General features: G+C 38.8%; 1 protein-coding gene across 1 annotated transcript in view; it reads right to left on the bottom strand.

The window, feature by feature from the left end:
• Nucleotides 1-1,970: 1,970 nt before the first annotated feature.
• The window catches only part of OPRM1 (opioid receptor mu 1), a 75,063-nt gene continuing 57,729 nt past the window's right edge, over nt 1,971-19,304 (bottom strand). Inside the window, exon 4 of the mRNA XM_004600783.2 lies at nt 1,971-8,993. Within this exon, the coding sequence (XP_004600840.1) occupies nt 8,955-8,993 (39 nt within the window). The 3' untranslated portion in view covers nt 1,971-8,954. The remainder of the gene's footprint in view (nt 8,994-19,304) is intronic.

The raw sequence follows: 19,304 nt of genomic DNA, 5'->3' as shown, positions 1-19,304 counted from the left end.
ACTATAAACTGAACATGGAGGCCACTCAATACCTCTATTGCAAACTACAAAACCCCAAAGGAGAGAGAACAAAAGGGAATGCCCTGCTGCAGAGGCAGGTGGGGTGGCGGGGGGAGGTGGGGGGGGGGTGGGAAGGATACTGGGATCATTGGTGGAGGTGAATGGGCACTGGTGGAGTGAAATGTAAACACGAAACATTTCACTGGTATGAGTGAAATGTAAACACGAAAGTTCCTAAGTTTGGAATTGTACATCACCGTGATTCTCTAATAAAAACTAAAAAAATGATGTAGAAGAGAAGGATATTATTTTATGAATTGGGGAAAATAAAGTCACCATAATATCAAGCTGTAAACAGTGATGCATCTTATTTTTCCACTATATTCTGGTGATGATGCCTCCTAAGCTGACCATTATAAACATACTCAATAGAGAAAATAGTAAAGCTTGATTTGTGATTATAAATGTCCTGGGAAAAGTGAGAAATCTTGAATGGCAATGACAGCACTTCCAGACCAACCAATGGGCTTACCAATCAACAAAAACGTTGTGTTAAAGAACAGACAAATAAAGACAGCATTCTGTAACCTCTAGCTGAACATTTTATCCAAATTCACTTTAGAAATGAGAGCCCTTCTGTAAGTCATGGATAGTTGGACTCCTTACACCGGTGTTTTTTGTTTGTTTTTTTCCTTTTTTGGGTCACACCTGGCGATGCACAGGGGTTATTCCTGGCTCTGCACTCAGGAATTACCCCTGGCAGTGCTCAGGGGACCGTATGGGATGCTGGGAATCGAACCTGGGTTAGCCGAGTGCAAGGCAAACGCCCTACCCGCGGTGCTATTACTCCAGTCTCTTAATCCGGTGTTTCTTATGCTTCTGAGCCTGCCTGCCTTCCTATGATCTCCCTGTCTTTACCGATTGACTAATGTCCTAGTTTAATGGTATGGTTCCCTGTGTGCATGATTTTTACTTATTGCCCCTTTGGAATGTCTGAGGACCCACAGGGGCCCATAGGGCCCATACAGTCCCCAGTCAAGGAACACTGCTTTAGAAAATGTTGTCCATCCATTTCAGTCATTTGACAATGATGTCCACTCATGTGGTGACCATGGCAAGTGCAATTTGTATGTGCTACCCTAAGCTCTGGAAGATATCCTGCATCCTGAGATACTTGGATACTAGAAATTCCAAGCAAATTCCAAGTTCTTATTTTGAGAAAATAAGAATTTTTAATGTCATCTAGAAATGAGTGGAATCCATAAGTTTACCCCTAGTTGGAGATCCATTGAGAGTTTTATAATGACCACATGTCTATTAATTGGTTCCTCGTCACTCAGAACTGGGAATATCTATGAGGATCAAATCTACTCACATTTGCAGTTTAGAGGAGACCATCTCCAGGCTTATTATTAATTTTTTTTGGTTAGGAAACACAGCAATGTGGGATGATTATGGCCATAACAGATATGGAATGTGAAAAGCATCTTTGTAAACCAGAGGCCCTCTCCTGAAGGAATGAGGCAGATGCATTTTTCAGATATGAGCTATGGGAGCACTTCTACCCACTCAGAACGGGGAAAAAAATAATTGCTCTTCTTCCCAGAGAATCATTTGCTTTGTCTACTACTGTAGATAGTGAAAGCACAATCATCAATTCACACAAATGTAATTTCCTCTCCCCTTTTCCCTGGCATTTGTTAATTAAGCACAGTTTTACAGTGCTTGAATTAATGAGGTTTACTCATGTTGTTCTGTGTAGGTAACTATGCCCAATTTTATCCAGACTCTTAGGGGAATAGTTGTTTACTTTTTCCTTCTGATCTCCTTCCAGATTTGTACAATTTCTCTCTCTCTCTTAATTTTAATTTGGTATTTTGTACAGCTGTGAAAATTTGTTAACATTGATGGGTGATGCTGATAAAATAAGACATTTTTTATATTTGAAGCTAAAATAACAGAAGTTGCTTATAAGACTTAAAAGTGAATATGATATTTTATTCTCAAGATTTACGTTCTTTCCAAAATCAACTTGCAGAGCAAGGAGAAGAAAATTAGAGGCAATATGTAATATCATATATTCATGGAATATTTTTGTTGCTAAACATACCTATTACAGAGTACGTGACAATATTAAGATCACATTTTCTCAGTGACTCCAAAACACTCTTCACTCTTTCTCTCTGGAACCATAAAATAAATGCATATTTTCTCTAACATATACAATATATAATAAGCTTAAAATGTATTAGTTTGAAATTCAGAAATAAACTTTTTATTTTAAGTGCACTAGTTCAAATTTTATTCTCATGTCTGAGAAGCAAATTTTGTCTGATAATATGTCTTTGCATGGCAATAAATCATAAAGATATGCAATCACTGAGGTGTACAGAGACCAGGTTCAGTTACTGCAAAAATTGTGTCTCCTTCATGTGCTATACTTAATACTATCATTCTTGTGAAATACAATGAAGACGCATAATCTGAAAATGTAAACATATATATGCTTGTTTTGAAGAAATTGGGATACTATAATCAGTGTTAGGCAGTTCTTTATACTAACATTACACTGGTTTCTTTGGTTTCCACAAGTACAGAGATTCTCTAAAGCATTTGCTTTTGCTTAATTCTTGAAGAGTTCAGTAATGTACATCTTGCAGTTTTAGTATCTGGCTCACAGTGAAAAACAACAAATAGAGGTTGAAATTATTCTCAAGTTCAAGTGGCTCATAGACAGATCTCTTAGTTAGATCCTTTGATTGACTTGTCACTTTAGATCCTAAACTTTTACTGACAGTGAATTGCCCAGAATCTCATGCAGTATTCTGTGACTATGAACCCTGAAGTTTCTCAGACTGGGGAGAATAGGGCTGAGGAAATGATGAAGGTTTCGATTTGTTTTCATCGCTTCGAGTAGCCCAAGCAATACGACCAGTGAGAAAACAATGATGTTGAAGATTTAGATAAGAAGACATGGGTATCCATTTCCTATTGGTGAGTGGTTCTAGTGTGATGAAGCATTCTAAGTCATATATGCTATAACCTCAGGGGGGGCTGTGTATTCAGAAAAGAAGCCTGGGAGTTGAGATCACCATGTCCTAGCTTTCATGTGTTTTGCTTTAAAGTTTGGAAAGTCCCAGCAAAATATCAACCTTTGTAGTGTTTGTGGCTACAGTTAGAAAAATTAACTATAGGGTATCTCAATTTGCTCACTATCAGTAAAGAATAAGTTTGTATACATAGATTACTTATATTTTATAAAATGTACAGGCACTTTATCATTTCCATGCATTTTGAGTGAAATATTGACTCCAGCCACTGCAAAAAGGATTTTATTGTTTTTAAATATATAAATATTGTCAATCTAAGGAAATTGCATGCTTTTTATTTTTTGGTCATAGAGAATCTTTTTTTTTCCTGTAACCTAGTTATATTTCCCCTACTAGGTTTTGTGTTTGTGCTTCTAAATTTCAAGTTCTAAGATACACTGGGATAATACTGGAAATAGATTTCTTAGGATGACTTTTAGGTAATTTTAAGTAATTGAAATATACCTTTTAAAGAATGAAATTTACAAATGCATGAATATAGGTCTTAGCAATACATGTCATGTTATCTCCAAGAGTAGTAGAGATAAGAACCAGGAGGTCTGCCCCACAGCTTGGAAATTGGCCTCACATACTGGGGGAAAAGGCAACTGAGATAGAGAAAGGAACACTAAGTAGAGGATGTTGGGAAGACCCATTCGGAAAGTAGACTATAGACTGAACATGAAGGCCACTCAAGACCTCTATTGCAAACTACAACACCCAAAAGGAGAGAGAACAAAAGGGAATGCCCTGCCACAGAGGCAGGGTGGGGTGGTGGAGGTAGGGGTGGGGGTGGTGGGAGGGATACTGGGATCATTGGTGGAAGAGAATGGGAACTGGTGGAGGGATGTAAACGATCACTATACGACAAATGCAAGCATGAAAGTTCATAAGTTTGTAACTGTACCTCATGGTGATTCACTAATAAAAAATTAAAAAAAAAATAGAAGTTTATTTTAAAATGGCCAATGACCTAAATCAACAACGGGCTATGTTATAGCAGCCAAATTGAGGCCCACTTGTTTCTTTTCTCTTTTGGGTGGAGAGTTCTTTCTCTTTTGATGTTCAGGGGAGAGTCCTGGCTCTGTGCTAAGGTCACTCCTGGTGGCGGTCAGGAGTACGTGGTACTGGGACCAGGGCACAAGCAAGGCAAATGCTTTACTTATTATACTATCTCTCTAGTCCCGAGAGTCCCATTTTCTTAGGCTGTTAGGATACCATTCCATTGCTGGAGCTTATTCTCAAAAGACGCTTCCTCTCTATGTAGAGGAAATGTGCACTGGCGGAGGGGTGGGTGTTGGAACACTGTATGACTAAACCCAGTCATGAACACCTTTGTAAGGATCTATCTCACGGTGATTCAATAAAAACATCTTAAAAAAATAAAAAAATCAAAAAAAGAAGCTTCCTGTCTTGAACAGTCCCCTGTCTTTTGAAAAGAAGTTTCCTTTAGAGTTCTGTGCTAAGGTTTTCAGATACAGTTTCCGGTGAGTTTATCAAGTTTCTCTCTTTTTTTTTCCCATTGCTAGTTTTCTTTCATCATTTTACTACAAATAGGGAAGATTTGCTACTTGGAAACATTTATACAGCATTCTCTTTGTCCTAGTCACAATCCAATGGGATTGCTATTTATTTATTTATTTTTTACCCCATGCATAATACCAGTCTGAAACCAAGAGAGCTTAAATGCTGTTCGAAGTTATAAGTTCCCAATTTGGCAACATGTATGCAGATCATGGATCTAGATGACCTGAAAACGATTTTTCCTGCCACAGTTCTTTTATTTGACTTGATCATATTGTTAAGATGGATCCAGAATACAACAGGGAAGGTTTAAAACCCAAAGTGGGATCAAGTCTCTTTCGAAGTCCCCCACTGTGGGTATTGGTAAAAGAATTCTCAGTGACTTTCTTTGGCCCCAGCTGAGCCTTGCTTCCACTCTTGTCTGCTCTTTAGTTATTAGCAGGAAAAGAGGGCGCAGGAGCAAGATGACAGTGGAGTCAGAGATGAACAGAGAAAATATGCACACACGTCCTATTTTAGATTAGATGTTAGTTTTTCTCAGCAAAACTCCCACCTCACAATTACAGTCTATAATTATGGAGGCATCTAACCTGAAAGAAATTCCTTTCATAAGAATGAGGGTCAAATAAAAATGTAAAACAAAGCAGAAAATAATTAGATTATTTGCCAAAAGCCTTAGTCAATCTAAGTGAGAGCTGTCCCTTCTCTCTTTTCCATTATACTGCAGACTGCTTAGAAAATTTGTATTAGATAAATATAGATTAGGGCAAAAAGTATTGAAAACTGAAATATTTACTTTCATGTGCATTAATGAGGATCTTGTTAATCGGCAAAATAATGATTATCGAAAAGCAGCTTTATGAAAAGCATAAAACTCTTCCTGTGAAATAACTCATGCTACTACATAGCTCATTAAAAACAAGAATTTTCTTCTCCAGTGATTTGTATACAAAAGTTTTGTTTTTCCCTATTTTGTTTTATTTGAATCATCCATTTTACTTGTGGAAGTTCTAGCAGCACTTCATGAATATGGATATATACATATGTATACACACATACATATATGTACATCTATATAAACATGTATCCACTGATGCACTTATTTAACATTGTAACTATTTTACAGCCCAGCTACTATTTACTTTGAAAAATTTTAAGGTAATGCTTATTAATTTTTAGTCTAGAACCTACTACACGAGAAACATCATTAGAGCATCTTTAAGACTTCATGAGAAGGCAAGAGTACAAGACATTGATGCAAAAAGATATCTGCACTCATGTATTCATTGCAGCACTACCACAATAGCACAGATTTGGAAATAACTCAAGTGCTCAAGAACAGTTGAATGGGCAAAGATACAATGGTTTCTATGCACAATGGAATACTATGCAGCTATAATAAAAAATGAAATTCTTTAGTTCAGTGCAACTTATGTGGTCCTGGAGGATAGCATGATGAGCAAAGTGAGTTGAAAGGAGGTGAAATATCAAATTATCTATCTCATATGTGGAATATATTGAAACAAAACAAGGCAGTAAACAATGGCCAACGATAGACTACTTTGAGGGTCTGCCTATAAAAGTGAGTTTGCTAAGTGGAGATAGTAGGGTGGGGGTGAGGAGGCATTCACAGACATGGTTGCGAGGCACTGTTACTTTGAGGGTTGATGTTATAAAGCAATATTATAGTCTTGAAAATATTTTTGGGGGGGCTGGAGCGATAGCACAGTGGGCAGGGCATTTGCCTTGCATGTGCCCGACCCGGGTTCAATTCCCAGCATCCCAGTGGTCCCCCAAGCACCACCAGGAGTAATTCCTGAGTGCAGAGCCAGGAGTAACCCCTGTGCATTGCCGGGTGTGAACCAAATATATATGTTGTTCGTTTTTGGAAGCACACCCAATAGTAATTACTGCTGGCTTTGTGCTCAAGGATCACTACTGGTGGGGTTTGGAGGACTATATGTGGTGCCAGGGTTTGAACCCAGGTTGGGCTTGTGCAAGAAAAGTGCTCTACCTGTTGTACTATCTCTCTGTGGTCCTGTATTCTTGAAACATTAACATGAATAGCAACATAAAGCACGGTGATTAAATTTTTTTAAAGACTTTTTTAAAAAGGAAATATATGATTACATTTTGACTTTTGCCTTTTTCCTCATCCAATAGTTGTGTGGGTTGGGTTCCCATAATCATAACCCATAAGATCCCTGGCGGTAATGTTGCCTGAAGAGCTGACTTCCTGAAACACTGCCCTTGGTTTACAGGTGCATATTTGCACACTTTGTTAGATTAAAGAACAAATATGATTTTTTTGTTTTGTTTTTGCTTATTTTGTTTGCTACACCTTGCTGTGCTCAGAAAATGCTCCTGGATCTATGCTCAGCGATCACTCAGGGGCTTGAGGGATCATATGGGGAGCTGGCTATCAACCCAGTCGATCATATGTGATGCAAACACCCTACCTGATGAACTAACTTGTAACTACATATGAGTTTAAAGGGCAAGTCTGGTAGTTTGAAGATTCTGAGTCCTTTCTCCAGGGATTCTGGCAACATTTTCTGCATACATCTTTATTGATAACTACACATTTTTGATTTGATCAATTCAGACCAAAAATAACAGTTTAAAATGATAGACAAATGATGCATATGTTCTGAAAAGAATTTTATGCTAAGTCCAATAATTCAGAAGGTAGAAGATTATATTATATAATTTTACTAATTATAGACTATCAATAAGAAAAATATAAAATAAAAACAAGTCCAAGGATTCCGATAGAACTGATATTACTCAAGGCATAAAGGTAAAGGGTGGTAGCCAAAAGAAGAGGCAGTTGAATTGGTTGTGTTGAAGGGTCATTAATTGATGGCTGTGGTGTGGCATCAAACACTTGGAAACGTCTGAGAATATCCTTCCAAAACATGTACAAAGTTATGTACTCAAGTTACCTCAACAACAACTGCAAAATAGCTCAAAGCAGAGAGCTCTTTCATATATGCCATCTGACCTGACTGGTACAGATCCAATAAAATGGGTGATTTCTAAATCTTCACTGTATTTCATACCAAAGAAAACCAAAGAGAATTGTCTTAGAAAAACTACTTAGGTGACTGACATTTTACAAAGGAAAACTTGACATTTAGCAGAAATGAAAAAGAGCAACATATTGGTGATGACATTACAGAAATACAATCTTTAGGAGAGTACTTTTAGGTCATTCTTAATAATTCAAGTCCAAGTAAGTATACAGGATTGAAAAGTAGACCATCCATTTTTCTTGATGATCATTTGACATATAGTCTTTTTGTTCTGAGTTAAAAGTATGGATTTGTGTGTGTGTGTATAAACTTGAAACTGTTCTGACACTCAACAAAGCATCTGTCATTTTGTCACACTGATTCAAAAGGCATATGTACTCTAAGGAGAGTTTAAAAGGATAATAATACATAATAGGAACATGCTATATGGAGAAAGTACAGGAAAATATAGAATATGTTTTAATGCTTGACTTCCTGCATGGATAAAGTGATGAGCTCATTGACCCACTATTATCATTCATGAACACTTGGATGGAAGCAAGGGAATTGCACAGTCAAAACTTGGAAACAAACCATTAAAAGCCTAAAAATGGAAAATCTCCTATTATGATTCTGGAAGTGCTCACAATCCGCAAGAATCCACCTTTATCCAGATGACATATTACTTTGTTTCAGATTACTTTTCAAGTTACTCTCTTCCCTCGCAATTAAGATTCTAGGTAAGAGAGACATTATTCCTTAAGAAAATAAATACACACCCACAAATGAAGGTGGAGATCATGTCTTTAACAGAAGGCGATATTAAAATTAACACTAAAAGTAAAAATAGAGCGAAGAGGATTCACTTACAGAAGGCTAGAAAGCCTTGAACTTTCCACACCAGCACTTTGGTCAGAGAGGTAGCCATTACTTTATGAGTTACTATGATAAACTTAACAATTGATTATTTTTCTTTAATAAAGTCAAAAATATTTGCATGAAAATAAAATATAATACAGAAGAGTCATCTTCCACGATGAGCTCAATTCACATACCATGGTGTATTTTGAACTCAGTGGGCATTTTCTTGGTGGTTAGATACAAAAACTGGACGGTTAATTCGGTCTCATCTTTTCGTTCCCAGTGTTTGACTTAGTTTTGACGTTCTTGAAATGTGCAGAATGGCAGAGCCAGGGAGAAAAAGGTTATGGCAATCCAGAAAGTGGCTCTTTCCTAGGAAACTAGAGCCTCCCACACGTCCTGCAGTGATTTGCTACTGAGTCCCTGTGGTTTTCCAGATCAGTGAGGGTTGAATGGCATGAGGCATCTAGGGCAATGGAGCAGTTTCTGCCTCCAGATTTTCTAGCTGAAAGAAAAGAAAAATCAAGGACAATGAGCAGTTCAGACTGATCATAGCACATATGTCTTGAGTATCATCTGGATGTGTCAAGACCAGACGGAAGCCCTTCAATAGTATGTTCTTTCACTGAAACTCTGAGTTTTTTCTGAGGTTGGGTACTAGTGTGTGGGTCATTAAGAATTATCTCCTGAATCACCATAAGCATGCAACTACATTTGTATGTAGTAATTAATAGGAATGGCACATTAGGCATCTAGGAGATCTTAGATGTTAGATGTTAGATCTTAGATTAGTGTCTTCCTTAAAACATAGATTTTAATCCAACCTATTTCTTTTTGTTCTTGGCTCTTCCTTTATGTTATCCTCAGACTATTCATGACGTGACCAAAATTCCAAAAGACGAAAGGAATTGCCTTTCTTTGCAATGCCTTTCTTTCTTTCTAGATACAGATTTTTATTTTCTATTTTTTCCCAATTATCAAAATTTATGGTTTATTTTCTGCAGCAACTGATTTGAAGTTTGGTGATTTCACAATCACACTAGCATAGATGTTGAACAATAACACCGCTTTTGTTAATGCATGAAAAATGTGACTTGACATTTTCAAATTATGGAGGAGTTCTGTGTAAACACACAGTTGTCACTGCCATTGTCATGGTTTTTGGTGGGGAGTCATAAGGTCTTTGAATAGAACAGTAGATGAAGAATAATGAAGATAATTTAAAAAAAACAGTTAATTTCAGAATAAGTGCAAGACGTAGAATGGTTTAAGGTATGTTTGTTATACCCTTAACCTAGAGTAAACTCCTCCTGACATTTCACACCATTTTCTTTACCAATTGCATTTTCTTTCCTCTTTTACACATGCACATACATACATAACCTTGTTGAACCATTTGATACTAAGTTAAACTCTTTCCCCTAAATATTTCTTAAGACTAAAGGACAGAGACTACCATTTGGCAAGAAAGCCTGGTGGTCTCTGAACATAATTTCAGGTTGTATTCAAATGCATGTAGTTTCTGTAGATAGTCATATTGGCATTAAAGTAAATCCATAGAATCAATATCTATGTAACTTTTTGCTCTTGGGGGAGGCTTGATTTTGCTTTCAAAATCAAAAGGGTATAGATTTTGACTTTAGAATTACAACTGTGATGGATCCTGTCCCATTGTTTTGCTTCATGGGACTTGGGACTGGAGAGACACAGCTATGACAAAGCTTCCATTTTTCATTGTGTTTTGAGTAATAACACATCTTAAGTTTTTACATACGTTTGCACCATGGAGTTGTGACAAGACAACCTACTTGCTTGCTTTCTTAGTCATCTTCTCACTTTCTTACCATGTTTGAAGAGGTTGAGATTCTGGCAGATGTTGTAACAAATGGGATGATAGCTTACACAGTTTTAGCATGAACACAGGTAAGGGTTCCTGGACCATGTTCAAGATAATATGTCAGAGCTCTCGGACCAGGGTCCCAAGTCTTTGGGAACTGGGGTCAAATGATCTGGCCCAAGTGTTACAGAGAGGTAATGAGTGATCTGTTCTTTATCCATCTATTATTGAGTCAGTGGAAAGATGCTGAGTGGCATGAGAGAAAATTTAACAAGCTTCCCAATGGAATCATGGTTAATGATTGCTCTCAGATGAAAGTAGGGGCAAGAGGAGCATGCAGAAATGCACCAGGGAGGAAGTGCAGTGGTGCTCGATTTTAAATGATAGCTAGAAGCATCATGAGGGCGATGCGCCAGCAGTGCATGGCACCACAGCGATGAAAAGCTAAAGGACACCCAAGGCTTTGTTGATCAAAGGATTAAGAGTTGATTAAAGAGTGAGGAAAATCTTGCTGCAAAAGATGGTCAAAGCTGGTAGACAAATGTGCTCTAAGTTTCTGGGTTTAGTGAATTGGCACAAAACTATGTTCCACAATGAAGACTGCCACTGTGCTCTTTTGTTTCAATTACAATGAAAACATGGTCAACCTGAAGAGACCATCCTGAGAACATTAAAATCCCAGAATGATAATTCAATTTCGATTTTATCTCCTGGAAGTTACATGCCTTCTAGGTCAAGATTATCCCTCCTCTAAGAAAGGAGCACTCCATTTCCTTCCTTTCTTTTCCTTTTTTTTTTTTTTATGGAAGGGTGGGAATGGAAAAGTCACACTTGGCGGTACTCAGGGCTTATCTGGGCTCTGTGCTCAGGGATTACTCCTGGCAAGCTTGGGGGACTTTAAACTGTGCCAGGTATCAAAATCAGGTTGGCCACATGCAAGGCAAGTGCCCTATCTACTGTACTATAAGATGTTTCTTATTGAACAAAATTTACTTAGGAAGATACAAGAAGGAAGAAAGACAGGAATACATGTTTAAGAGAGAACACAGGCTTCTCCAGACTAGAAAAAAGCAGAGAGAGGTAAGTGTTCAAGGGAGAGCACAAGCTGGAAAGACCATCTTCATTTCCTTTCTTAATGGGAGGCTCTCTGAACTTGTGGGGTCATTAAACTCCCAGAATAGAGAGCACTTATAAACCAAGGTTTCTGCCCTCCAAGACAGTCCAAAATGGGAAAATCCTACTCCTTCCACATTAAGCAGTGTGGTGTTCCTATTCAAATTAGGGGTTTCCTAGAGACCAGAACAATCATCAAAGAAATGTAGTCTTATGATTCTCCAAAAGAGAGAGGCATTATTCATATAGAGAAAGCCCTGTGTGCCTCTCCAGAATCAGACTCCTTCACGTAGATCAAGTTCCTTCTAGTCAAGAATCTAGGATGCCAGAATCCTCCCCCAGAGCAAATTTATCCCTCAAAATCTCTTCTTCTGGATTCTGAGTTGAAAGTCTTTAAAAATCAGGGGCTGTGGGATGAGACCGGAAGAATCTTCAATCCCAGGAAAGTATCTGAGATTTTACCTGAGTGGGATAAAATTGGGGTAGGAGAGAAAATCTACTAAAGACTGAATGGAAATTTAGTCTTTCTTTTGCACAGGGGTTGCACTTGGCAGGACCTGGGGGTCAGAGACTGCTCCATAGAACTTGGGCAGTTATTTAGAATGTGGTATCAGCCCTCCAACCTAGGGCTTTGCACATGCCACGCCTCTGCTCTGTTACATCAGCTATTTCCCAGGCTTTTTTTTTTTTTTATTCCTGTGCCCAAATGATGAATGAACTAGGTTTTGGAAGGGTGAGGACCACACATTCAATTAGCCGGGTTTAAAATCAAGTAAATGACTCAATTAAGCCTTGGGTAGGGCCTAATTTGACCCCTGTATCCATCATTCCCATGCATGTTCTGCGCCCAATTATCAATATTCAAGTCAGGTATCTGATCCGGAAGGGTCACCGGTCAGGACATGAAAGACAGTTGCAGATTCTGGCTTCCAACTCCCTTCTATACAAAGCAAGGAGAAAGGGAAACTGTCTCTGCACATTCTTTCTCACTGAGCTGAGCTGCAAGGCCTAACACTTCATTGAGCCTGAGTTGTTCCTATTGTCACAAAGTCAATTACAAACCACGGCATCCAGCATGACCATTTAGTGGCATTCACCCCTGGGGAGGAGTATAGTTGGTTTACCGCTTGCTGCAAGAGTTGCCGAACCATTACCTTGGAGTCCTCAATTGCTGTGAATCCACTGTGGGCCAAGCTCTAATCTGATTCCATTGTGCGGCGTGTGGCACAGGGCTGAGGAACCATGTTGATGTTTGCTGAACTGTGAGGGGAAAACGGCTTTCTCTGGCCCACTGAATCACAGTGTCTATTTTTGGCGCCCACAGATCTGTGACTAGCCAAGCTGCCCCGCCATCTCTTTTGGGATCTGGGAACTTTGTGTCACTTTCAAACGTTGAGCTTTTCTTCCAGACCATAGCCACAGACAGTGTGGCTATACATTTCTTTTCTTTTTCTTTTCTCTTTTTCTCTTTTTTCTTTTTGGGTCACACCCAGCAGTGCTCAGGGGTTACTCCTGGCTCTGCACTCAGGAATTACTCCTGATGATGCTTGGGGAACCATATGGATGCCGGAGATTCAACTTGGGTTGGCTTCATGCAAGGCAAACGCCCTCCCCACTGTACTATCGCTCTAGCCATGGCTATACATTAGAGTGAAGTTGAATTTTGGTATAGACTGTCTCTTAATCTACCACCAGTTTTTCTACTTTCTTCCAATAGCTTTTGAAGCTCTTAGTTTTGTGAAAAATCAAGTTAAAAAATCTCCTTGGGCTATTCTTTTAAACCCTATTTTGAAAAAAAAAAAAGAATGGTCTTAAAAGCTTTAATTTTCAAATGGAAACTTATTTAAGGCACTTTTACTCTCTATCCAAACAGTGCAGGGCTATGTTTCCTGCCTCTGGAGAGAACTTCAGAAATGGTTTTCCCAATTCCACCAATCAATGGAAGGAAGCAGAGGTCTTGAAAGGTGGGTTGGCAGGGCTAACGGGCTAACTGTGTTGGTGGAGGAGCTGATTTAATATCTTTATTTTCTTCTTGTTGCCACCACTCTCCTCTTTCCACATCCGTTTTCCTATCTGTAATCTCATCTAGAGTTGTAATGAAAGCCAACAGCAGACCTGCTTAATTTTTAAGTGGATATTAAGCAGATTAGTGAGTAAAAGACTTCAAAATCTCATTCATCCATAAAAAAAAGTCACATAAAAATTGGAGTTGATGATTCAGAGGCAAAACTCTCTATTTGCATAAATAATAAATGCACCCTTTCTTCCAGGTGCCATTGTGTGATTAGATATTTTGGGGTCCAGAATATTAGGGAGCTTTGGAGTTACTTGATAGTCTGAAGGATCTGGAGACTCCATGTTTTCCTCTGCTTTTGCACAGGTTAATTTGACCCCTTGTATTTTTCCTTCTCCCCAAAGAGGATGCTTTCTCTTCCCTCTGTCAAGGAGGAGAAGCTAACCTCTGAATTGGATAAGCAGTCAAACCCAAGACTGAGCACTAATTTTTGGCTGTCAGGGAGGCTGGAGAGGTCCAAGCTGCTTGTGAGGGTCTCCAGGCAGTGCTGGCCGGCGGTGCCAAGCTCACACAGCTGGTTATCAGCAACCTGGCATGAACCCACATTCCCAGGATTTCAACAAGAACTATGACCCTCAGACAGAATTTTAAATACTTCCCACAGTTGAGTCTAGATGCATTTTAAAAGAACCCTCTTTTTTTTTCTTCCCTCAAATGTGTTTCATTTAAAACAAAAGGATGTGGCAATTGTCAGACTATTTCTAGCAATAGGTCATTTAAACTGGTGCAAACCGTTTTTCCAAGCCACATGAATTTTCACCTAATTTAGGATTATAACCTAAAAGTGTCAAGCTTCAAAACATCAAAGCAGAAGGGGAAAAATAACCCAACAAAATGCAATCTTTCCTATTTTTAGATACTGAGAATTCCAATATCTCTTTCGTTCTCTCTTTCTTCCTTTCTTTCTTTCTTTCTTTCTTTCTTTCTTTCTTTCTTTCTTTCTTTCTTTCTTTCTTTCTTTCTTTCTTTCTTTCTTTCTTTCTTTCTTTCTTTCTTTCTTTCTTTCTCTCTCTCTCTCTCTCTCTCTCTCTCTCTCTCCTTCCTTCCTTCCTTCCTTCCTTCCTTCCTTCCTTCCTTCCTTCCTTCCTTCCTTTCTTTCTTTCTTTCTTTCTTTCTTTCTTTCTTTCTTTCTTTCTTTCTTTCTTTCTTTCTTTCTTTCTTTCTTTCTTTCTCTCTCTCCCTCCTCCCTCCTTCCCTCTCTCCCTCCTTCCCTCCTTCCCTCCCTCCCTCCCTCCCTCCCTCCCTCCTCCCTCCCTCCCTTCCTTCCTTCCTTCCTTCCTTCCTTCCTTCCTTCCTTCCTTCCTTCCTTCCTTCCTTCCTTCCTTCCTTCTCTTTCTTTCTTTCTTTCTTTCTTTCTTTCTTTCTTTCTTTCTTTCTTTCTTTCTTTCTTTCTTTCTTTCTTTCTTTCTTTCTTTCTTTCTTTCTTTCTTTCTTTCTTTCTTTTCCTTCCTTTCTTCCTTTCCCTCCCTTCCTTTTTTCCTTCCTTTTTTCCTTCCTTCCTTCCTTCCTTCCTTCCTTCCTTCCTTCCTTCCTTCCTTCCTTCCTTCCTTCCTTCCTTCCTTCCTTCCTTCCTTTCTTTCTTTCTTTCTTTCTTTCTTTCTTTCTTTCTTTCTTTCTTTCTTTCTTTCTTTCTTTCTTTCTTTTCTGTGGTGCCACTGCTTCACTGATCACATCGTTCAAATGACAGCAAACATTAGCCAAACGGGACAAATGCTGGCCGACTTCGACTGTGAGTGTGGAAAGGTCAGACTGCAGCTGAATCTCCTGAAGACAATGTTCATGAGAAACGGACTAGTTCCTGATATTCCATTTGCTCTCAATGGAACAAAGATCTCCGAATGCAGCAGTTATGTGTACATAGTCAAGAACTCAACATGACGAATGACCTGGCACCTGAGCTGCACAGGAGGAAGAGAGCAGCGTGGAACGCCTTCAAGAGCATCGAAGTGCTTAAGAGGACAAGAAACCTCTGGCTCCGAGCACATCTTTTCGACTCCACCGTTCTTCCTGCACTAACATACGCCGCAGAGACCTGGGCCCTATGTAAACAGGATGAGAACACTATTTGGGTATCCCAAAGAGGAATTGAAAGAGCTATGCTTGGAGTATCATGTTTCACTCAAGTGAGAGAAGGAATCCAGAGTTCGACCTCTGTCGACAACTGAGGATCAGGGACGCTGCCTTGTTTGCCAAGGTGTCACAAATCAGATGGGCCAGACATGTAATGTGATTTGGACATGAAAGCTGGACTAGAGCTGTTACCATCTGGATTCCACGGGACGTCAAAACAATGTGTGGCCGCCCATCTACGAGATGGTCAGACTTCTTCAAAACTCTGAACAAATGGTTTGAGGCTCTTTGTGTTCCTGGAGCGAGCAGACACCATTGGGCTACACGAGCATGTGATAGGGATGAGTGGAGATGCTACTGGCACCCAGTCAAGTAAATCAATGAGCAACAGGATGACAAGTCATACAAGTGATTTTGTGGTGTCAGGGCTCAAACCTAGAGCCAAACACAGGCAAGGCAAGAATTTTAAAGCTGAGCTGCATCCCAGCCTTCTTGTTTTACTTAAACCCTATATTAAAACGAGTGAGAATTAGAGATCAGCAATCATTTTTAGAATGCTAAATAATGCCTGGAATGAGAGATTGCTACTTATTCTAACAAAGCACTCAAGTTTGAAAAGATTTGTGGGTTAGCTATGACTGATGCTATGGGTGCTCTTTGGAATCACTTAGTGAAATCAGAATTTAAAAGAAAAATGCAGGACCTAAATACAACACACTACTGTTTTATAAATATTCTAAATGCTAACACAAGGATTCAAAATACAGGACCCAAATTTTAAAAGGCAGCATTTCCTAACATTTGTCCGGAGAACTATAATCTCATGATCACTTAGTAACATTCTATAGCAGGAGTATTTTGTAAGAACCTGGTAGAGTTTATTAAAAAAATAAAGATGCAAAACAAAAATTCAAAACTTTCATCAGAAAGTCCTCCCCTATTTGTCCCTAAACATCAAAACTTAACCTCTGAAATTTTGCAGCATTCCTTTGTTGAGGGCAAAATAAAGATTCCTGAGCACTTGAAACTTCTGGTGCAACAGAATCCTCTTATTTCAAAATTAAAAATATTCTTCAGTTGTACTGAAATTCCTTTTTTTTGTAGGCTCCTCCCTTAATTATTGGGGTTATATTGGGTAAATATAGTTCCCTATTCATATCCCTTTATCTATATGAAGGTACATTTCCTGTTGAATTCTCCTTTTTCCATATACTTATTTCATTTGTCATATTTAGGAATTTTAATTAATAATAAATTGGACTTTCCAACCAGAATTCAGGTGGCGGGGGTGGGGGGGGAGGTTCTTGGTATCTGTCCTGATTATGATCACTAGGTTGTGAGATCCGACAATGTGTTCATGGTCTCCCAGTGCAGGGCATTGATAGGGCTATACTCAGAGGGTCTTGCAGGCCACTTGGTTCTGGAGATTAAACATGGGACTTGTTAGTGCCTGAGACACATGCACTCTTGCCCTTTGAACCACCTTCCTGAACTGTTACATAAAGTCACTTTCACTCCCTTGACCTTCTTACTTATCACTAAAACACACTAATTGCTCATTTCATTTTTAAATGAAATGGGTTCTATAAGAAAGAGGCTAATCTCTTTGGTTCTGGGTGCTAGAGTTTGGTTGATGTGTCGATGCAACAATTGAGAAGGTCTGTATCATATTATTGACTCAGGAAATAAAATCTTTATGAATTTCCTCCCTCATTCTCCACTATCACTAACTTTCTCTAATTCTATAGTTGGAAATGAAGTTTTTCTCTTGTCATGCTTCTAAGCCATTCTCTTATAGTTGGCTTGATAATTTATCCTATCATATAGGATGATTAACATTAATTGGGACTGTTAAGATGAAAACCAGTAAGGACTGGCCCTATGTCTTAGTAGTAGAACACTTGCGTTGTACCACTATAGCAGGCTATAATTTGATCTAGTAAACCTTCACAGGAATGGTCAAATCTCTTATTAAAAAACTGTAATGATACTAGGGTTACCTAATTTTCTGTCGAGTAACCATTTATGAAAACAAAGTTTGTTTTGCCAGAACTTGTAATGAGAGATTGTACCTTGTTTTCAAGAGGTTGCTGCTTCATTTTAAAGGGCTCCCAGAATCTATTCTAATCATCTGATCTAGGTTTCATAATGAGATGATGCAAAGCTAAGTATTCTGAGTGGCTTTCTGTGTATAAACTTCCATTAAAATTGGTGCTCTTTCTAGTCTAGGGGCACTTTCAGAGGTGGTTTGGGCCTCCCTCTGCACTCAGGGATCTGGGGACACTCCTGATCAGGCTTGGTGAACCAGCTGCGGTGCCAGGCTTTAAACTTGGCTTGGCTACATGGGAGGGAGCACCCTACCCGCTGTGCTGTCTCTCCAGTCCCCAAATCTAGACTCTGATTTTTTCTTTCTGTCCCTGGAGTTTCCCCACTTCTCTTTACCTCCAATTTATTTTACTAAATCTACCGAATATAAAAAGTGCTTGAAAGATTGCCAGGAGATGAGGTCTCATTTAGAATCACCTATGTTCTGGAACAATTCCTTTACCTTCATCAATTTTTAACGCTTTCTTAATAATAAAATTTCAGGCTGAAGATAGTTTTCTCTGAAAGAGAAGCACTTGGCTTAGCACATAATATCTATGTTTTGAATATTAACTAGTGCTAAAATTATAGGCAGTTTGCTGCATCATCCTAAGCATCAAGATATAGTAAAGATCTTATAATTTTAAAATGTCCATATTTTAAACTCAATATTGATTAACAGTTATGGGGTCTTTAACCTTTTTACATTTGAGGGATCTCAGAGGTATGACCACCCATGGGCCCTCATGTGAGAATGCTCTAAGCAGACGGTCCACACATCCATTGAATATTAACACAAACCACTCCATATCCACTAGGAAAACCTGAATAAATTAGCCATCCCAATAATGGCTTGTTGGCCATTCACATCTTTAAGAGTTTATTTAATGTCCTGAAGGGATTTTTGTTTTAATTAAGAAATGGACTTTATTCAAGAAGCTATTGGCTTTTATTTTTTAATAGCCAGCAATGAAGCCCCTTAGGAATATTGTTTTTGCATTTGTGAACTCTGTGGGACCAGAGTTCACCCCTTCTTGTTTTAAGGCTACCTCTTATGAAAGTAACATGCTGAAGCACCTATAACTGAAGAGCATCTCTTTGGAGGCTTATACTTGGTTCACTTCTTGGAATTTTCTGGATGCAGGTTGACTAAGATATGCCTCCTTTATGCCAAGCCCCCACGATAGTTACTCCAGAAGTTATATACCTTGCATCTACCCTGAGGAGTATATTGCAACAAGGAAGAGGTAGTAATGAGAAGCTTGCCATTCAAATGTTATAGAACTGTGTTTCCCTCTTCTCTAAATATCATCTAGTTCTCTGCAACTGGTCAGCAGAGCAAAGAAAAAAGAAATAGAGTGATATTGTAGAGGCAATTAAGTCAGAACACCCAGAGACCAGTTATAATTCTGATACAACTTCAAGGACATCACGACTAATTTGGACATGGGTGTTTCTTTTCCCGTTAAACACAACTGGTTAGGCTAGACCAGTGTTTCTCACCTGATTCTGAACCCAGTCACTTCATCTGTTCCCCGGCCCCCTTTTATTGCAGGTGAAGTGGTGGAGGTGACCAATGTCTCCATTACTAGGACCTATGTGACTATACTTATAAACATAAGGTCAGTTTACAAAAC

The sequence above is a fragment of the Sorex araneus genome, chromosome 4, assembly GCF_027595985.1.
Source record: "Sorex araneus isolate mSorAra2 chromosome 4, mSorAra2.pri, whole genome shotgun sequence".
NCBI classification, from domain to species: domain Eukaryota; kingdom Metazoa; phylum Chordata; class Mammalia; order Eulipotyphla; family Soricidae; genus Sorex; species Sorex araneus.
Note: the sequence above shows the minus strand (reverse complement) of the source record. Positions and strands in the feature narration are given on the sequence as shown.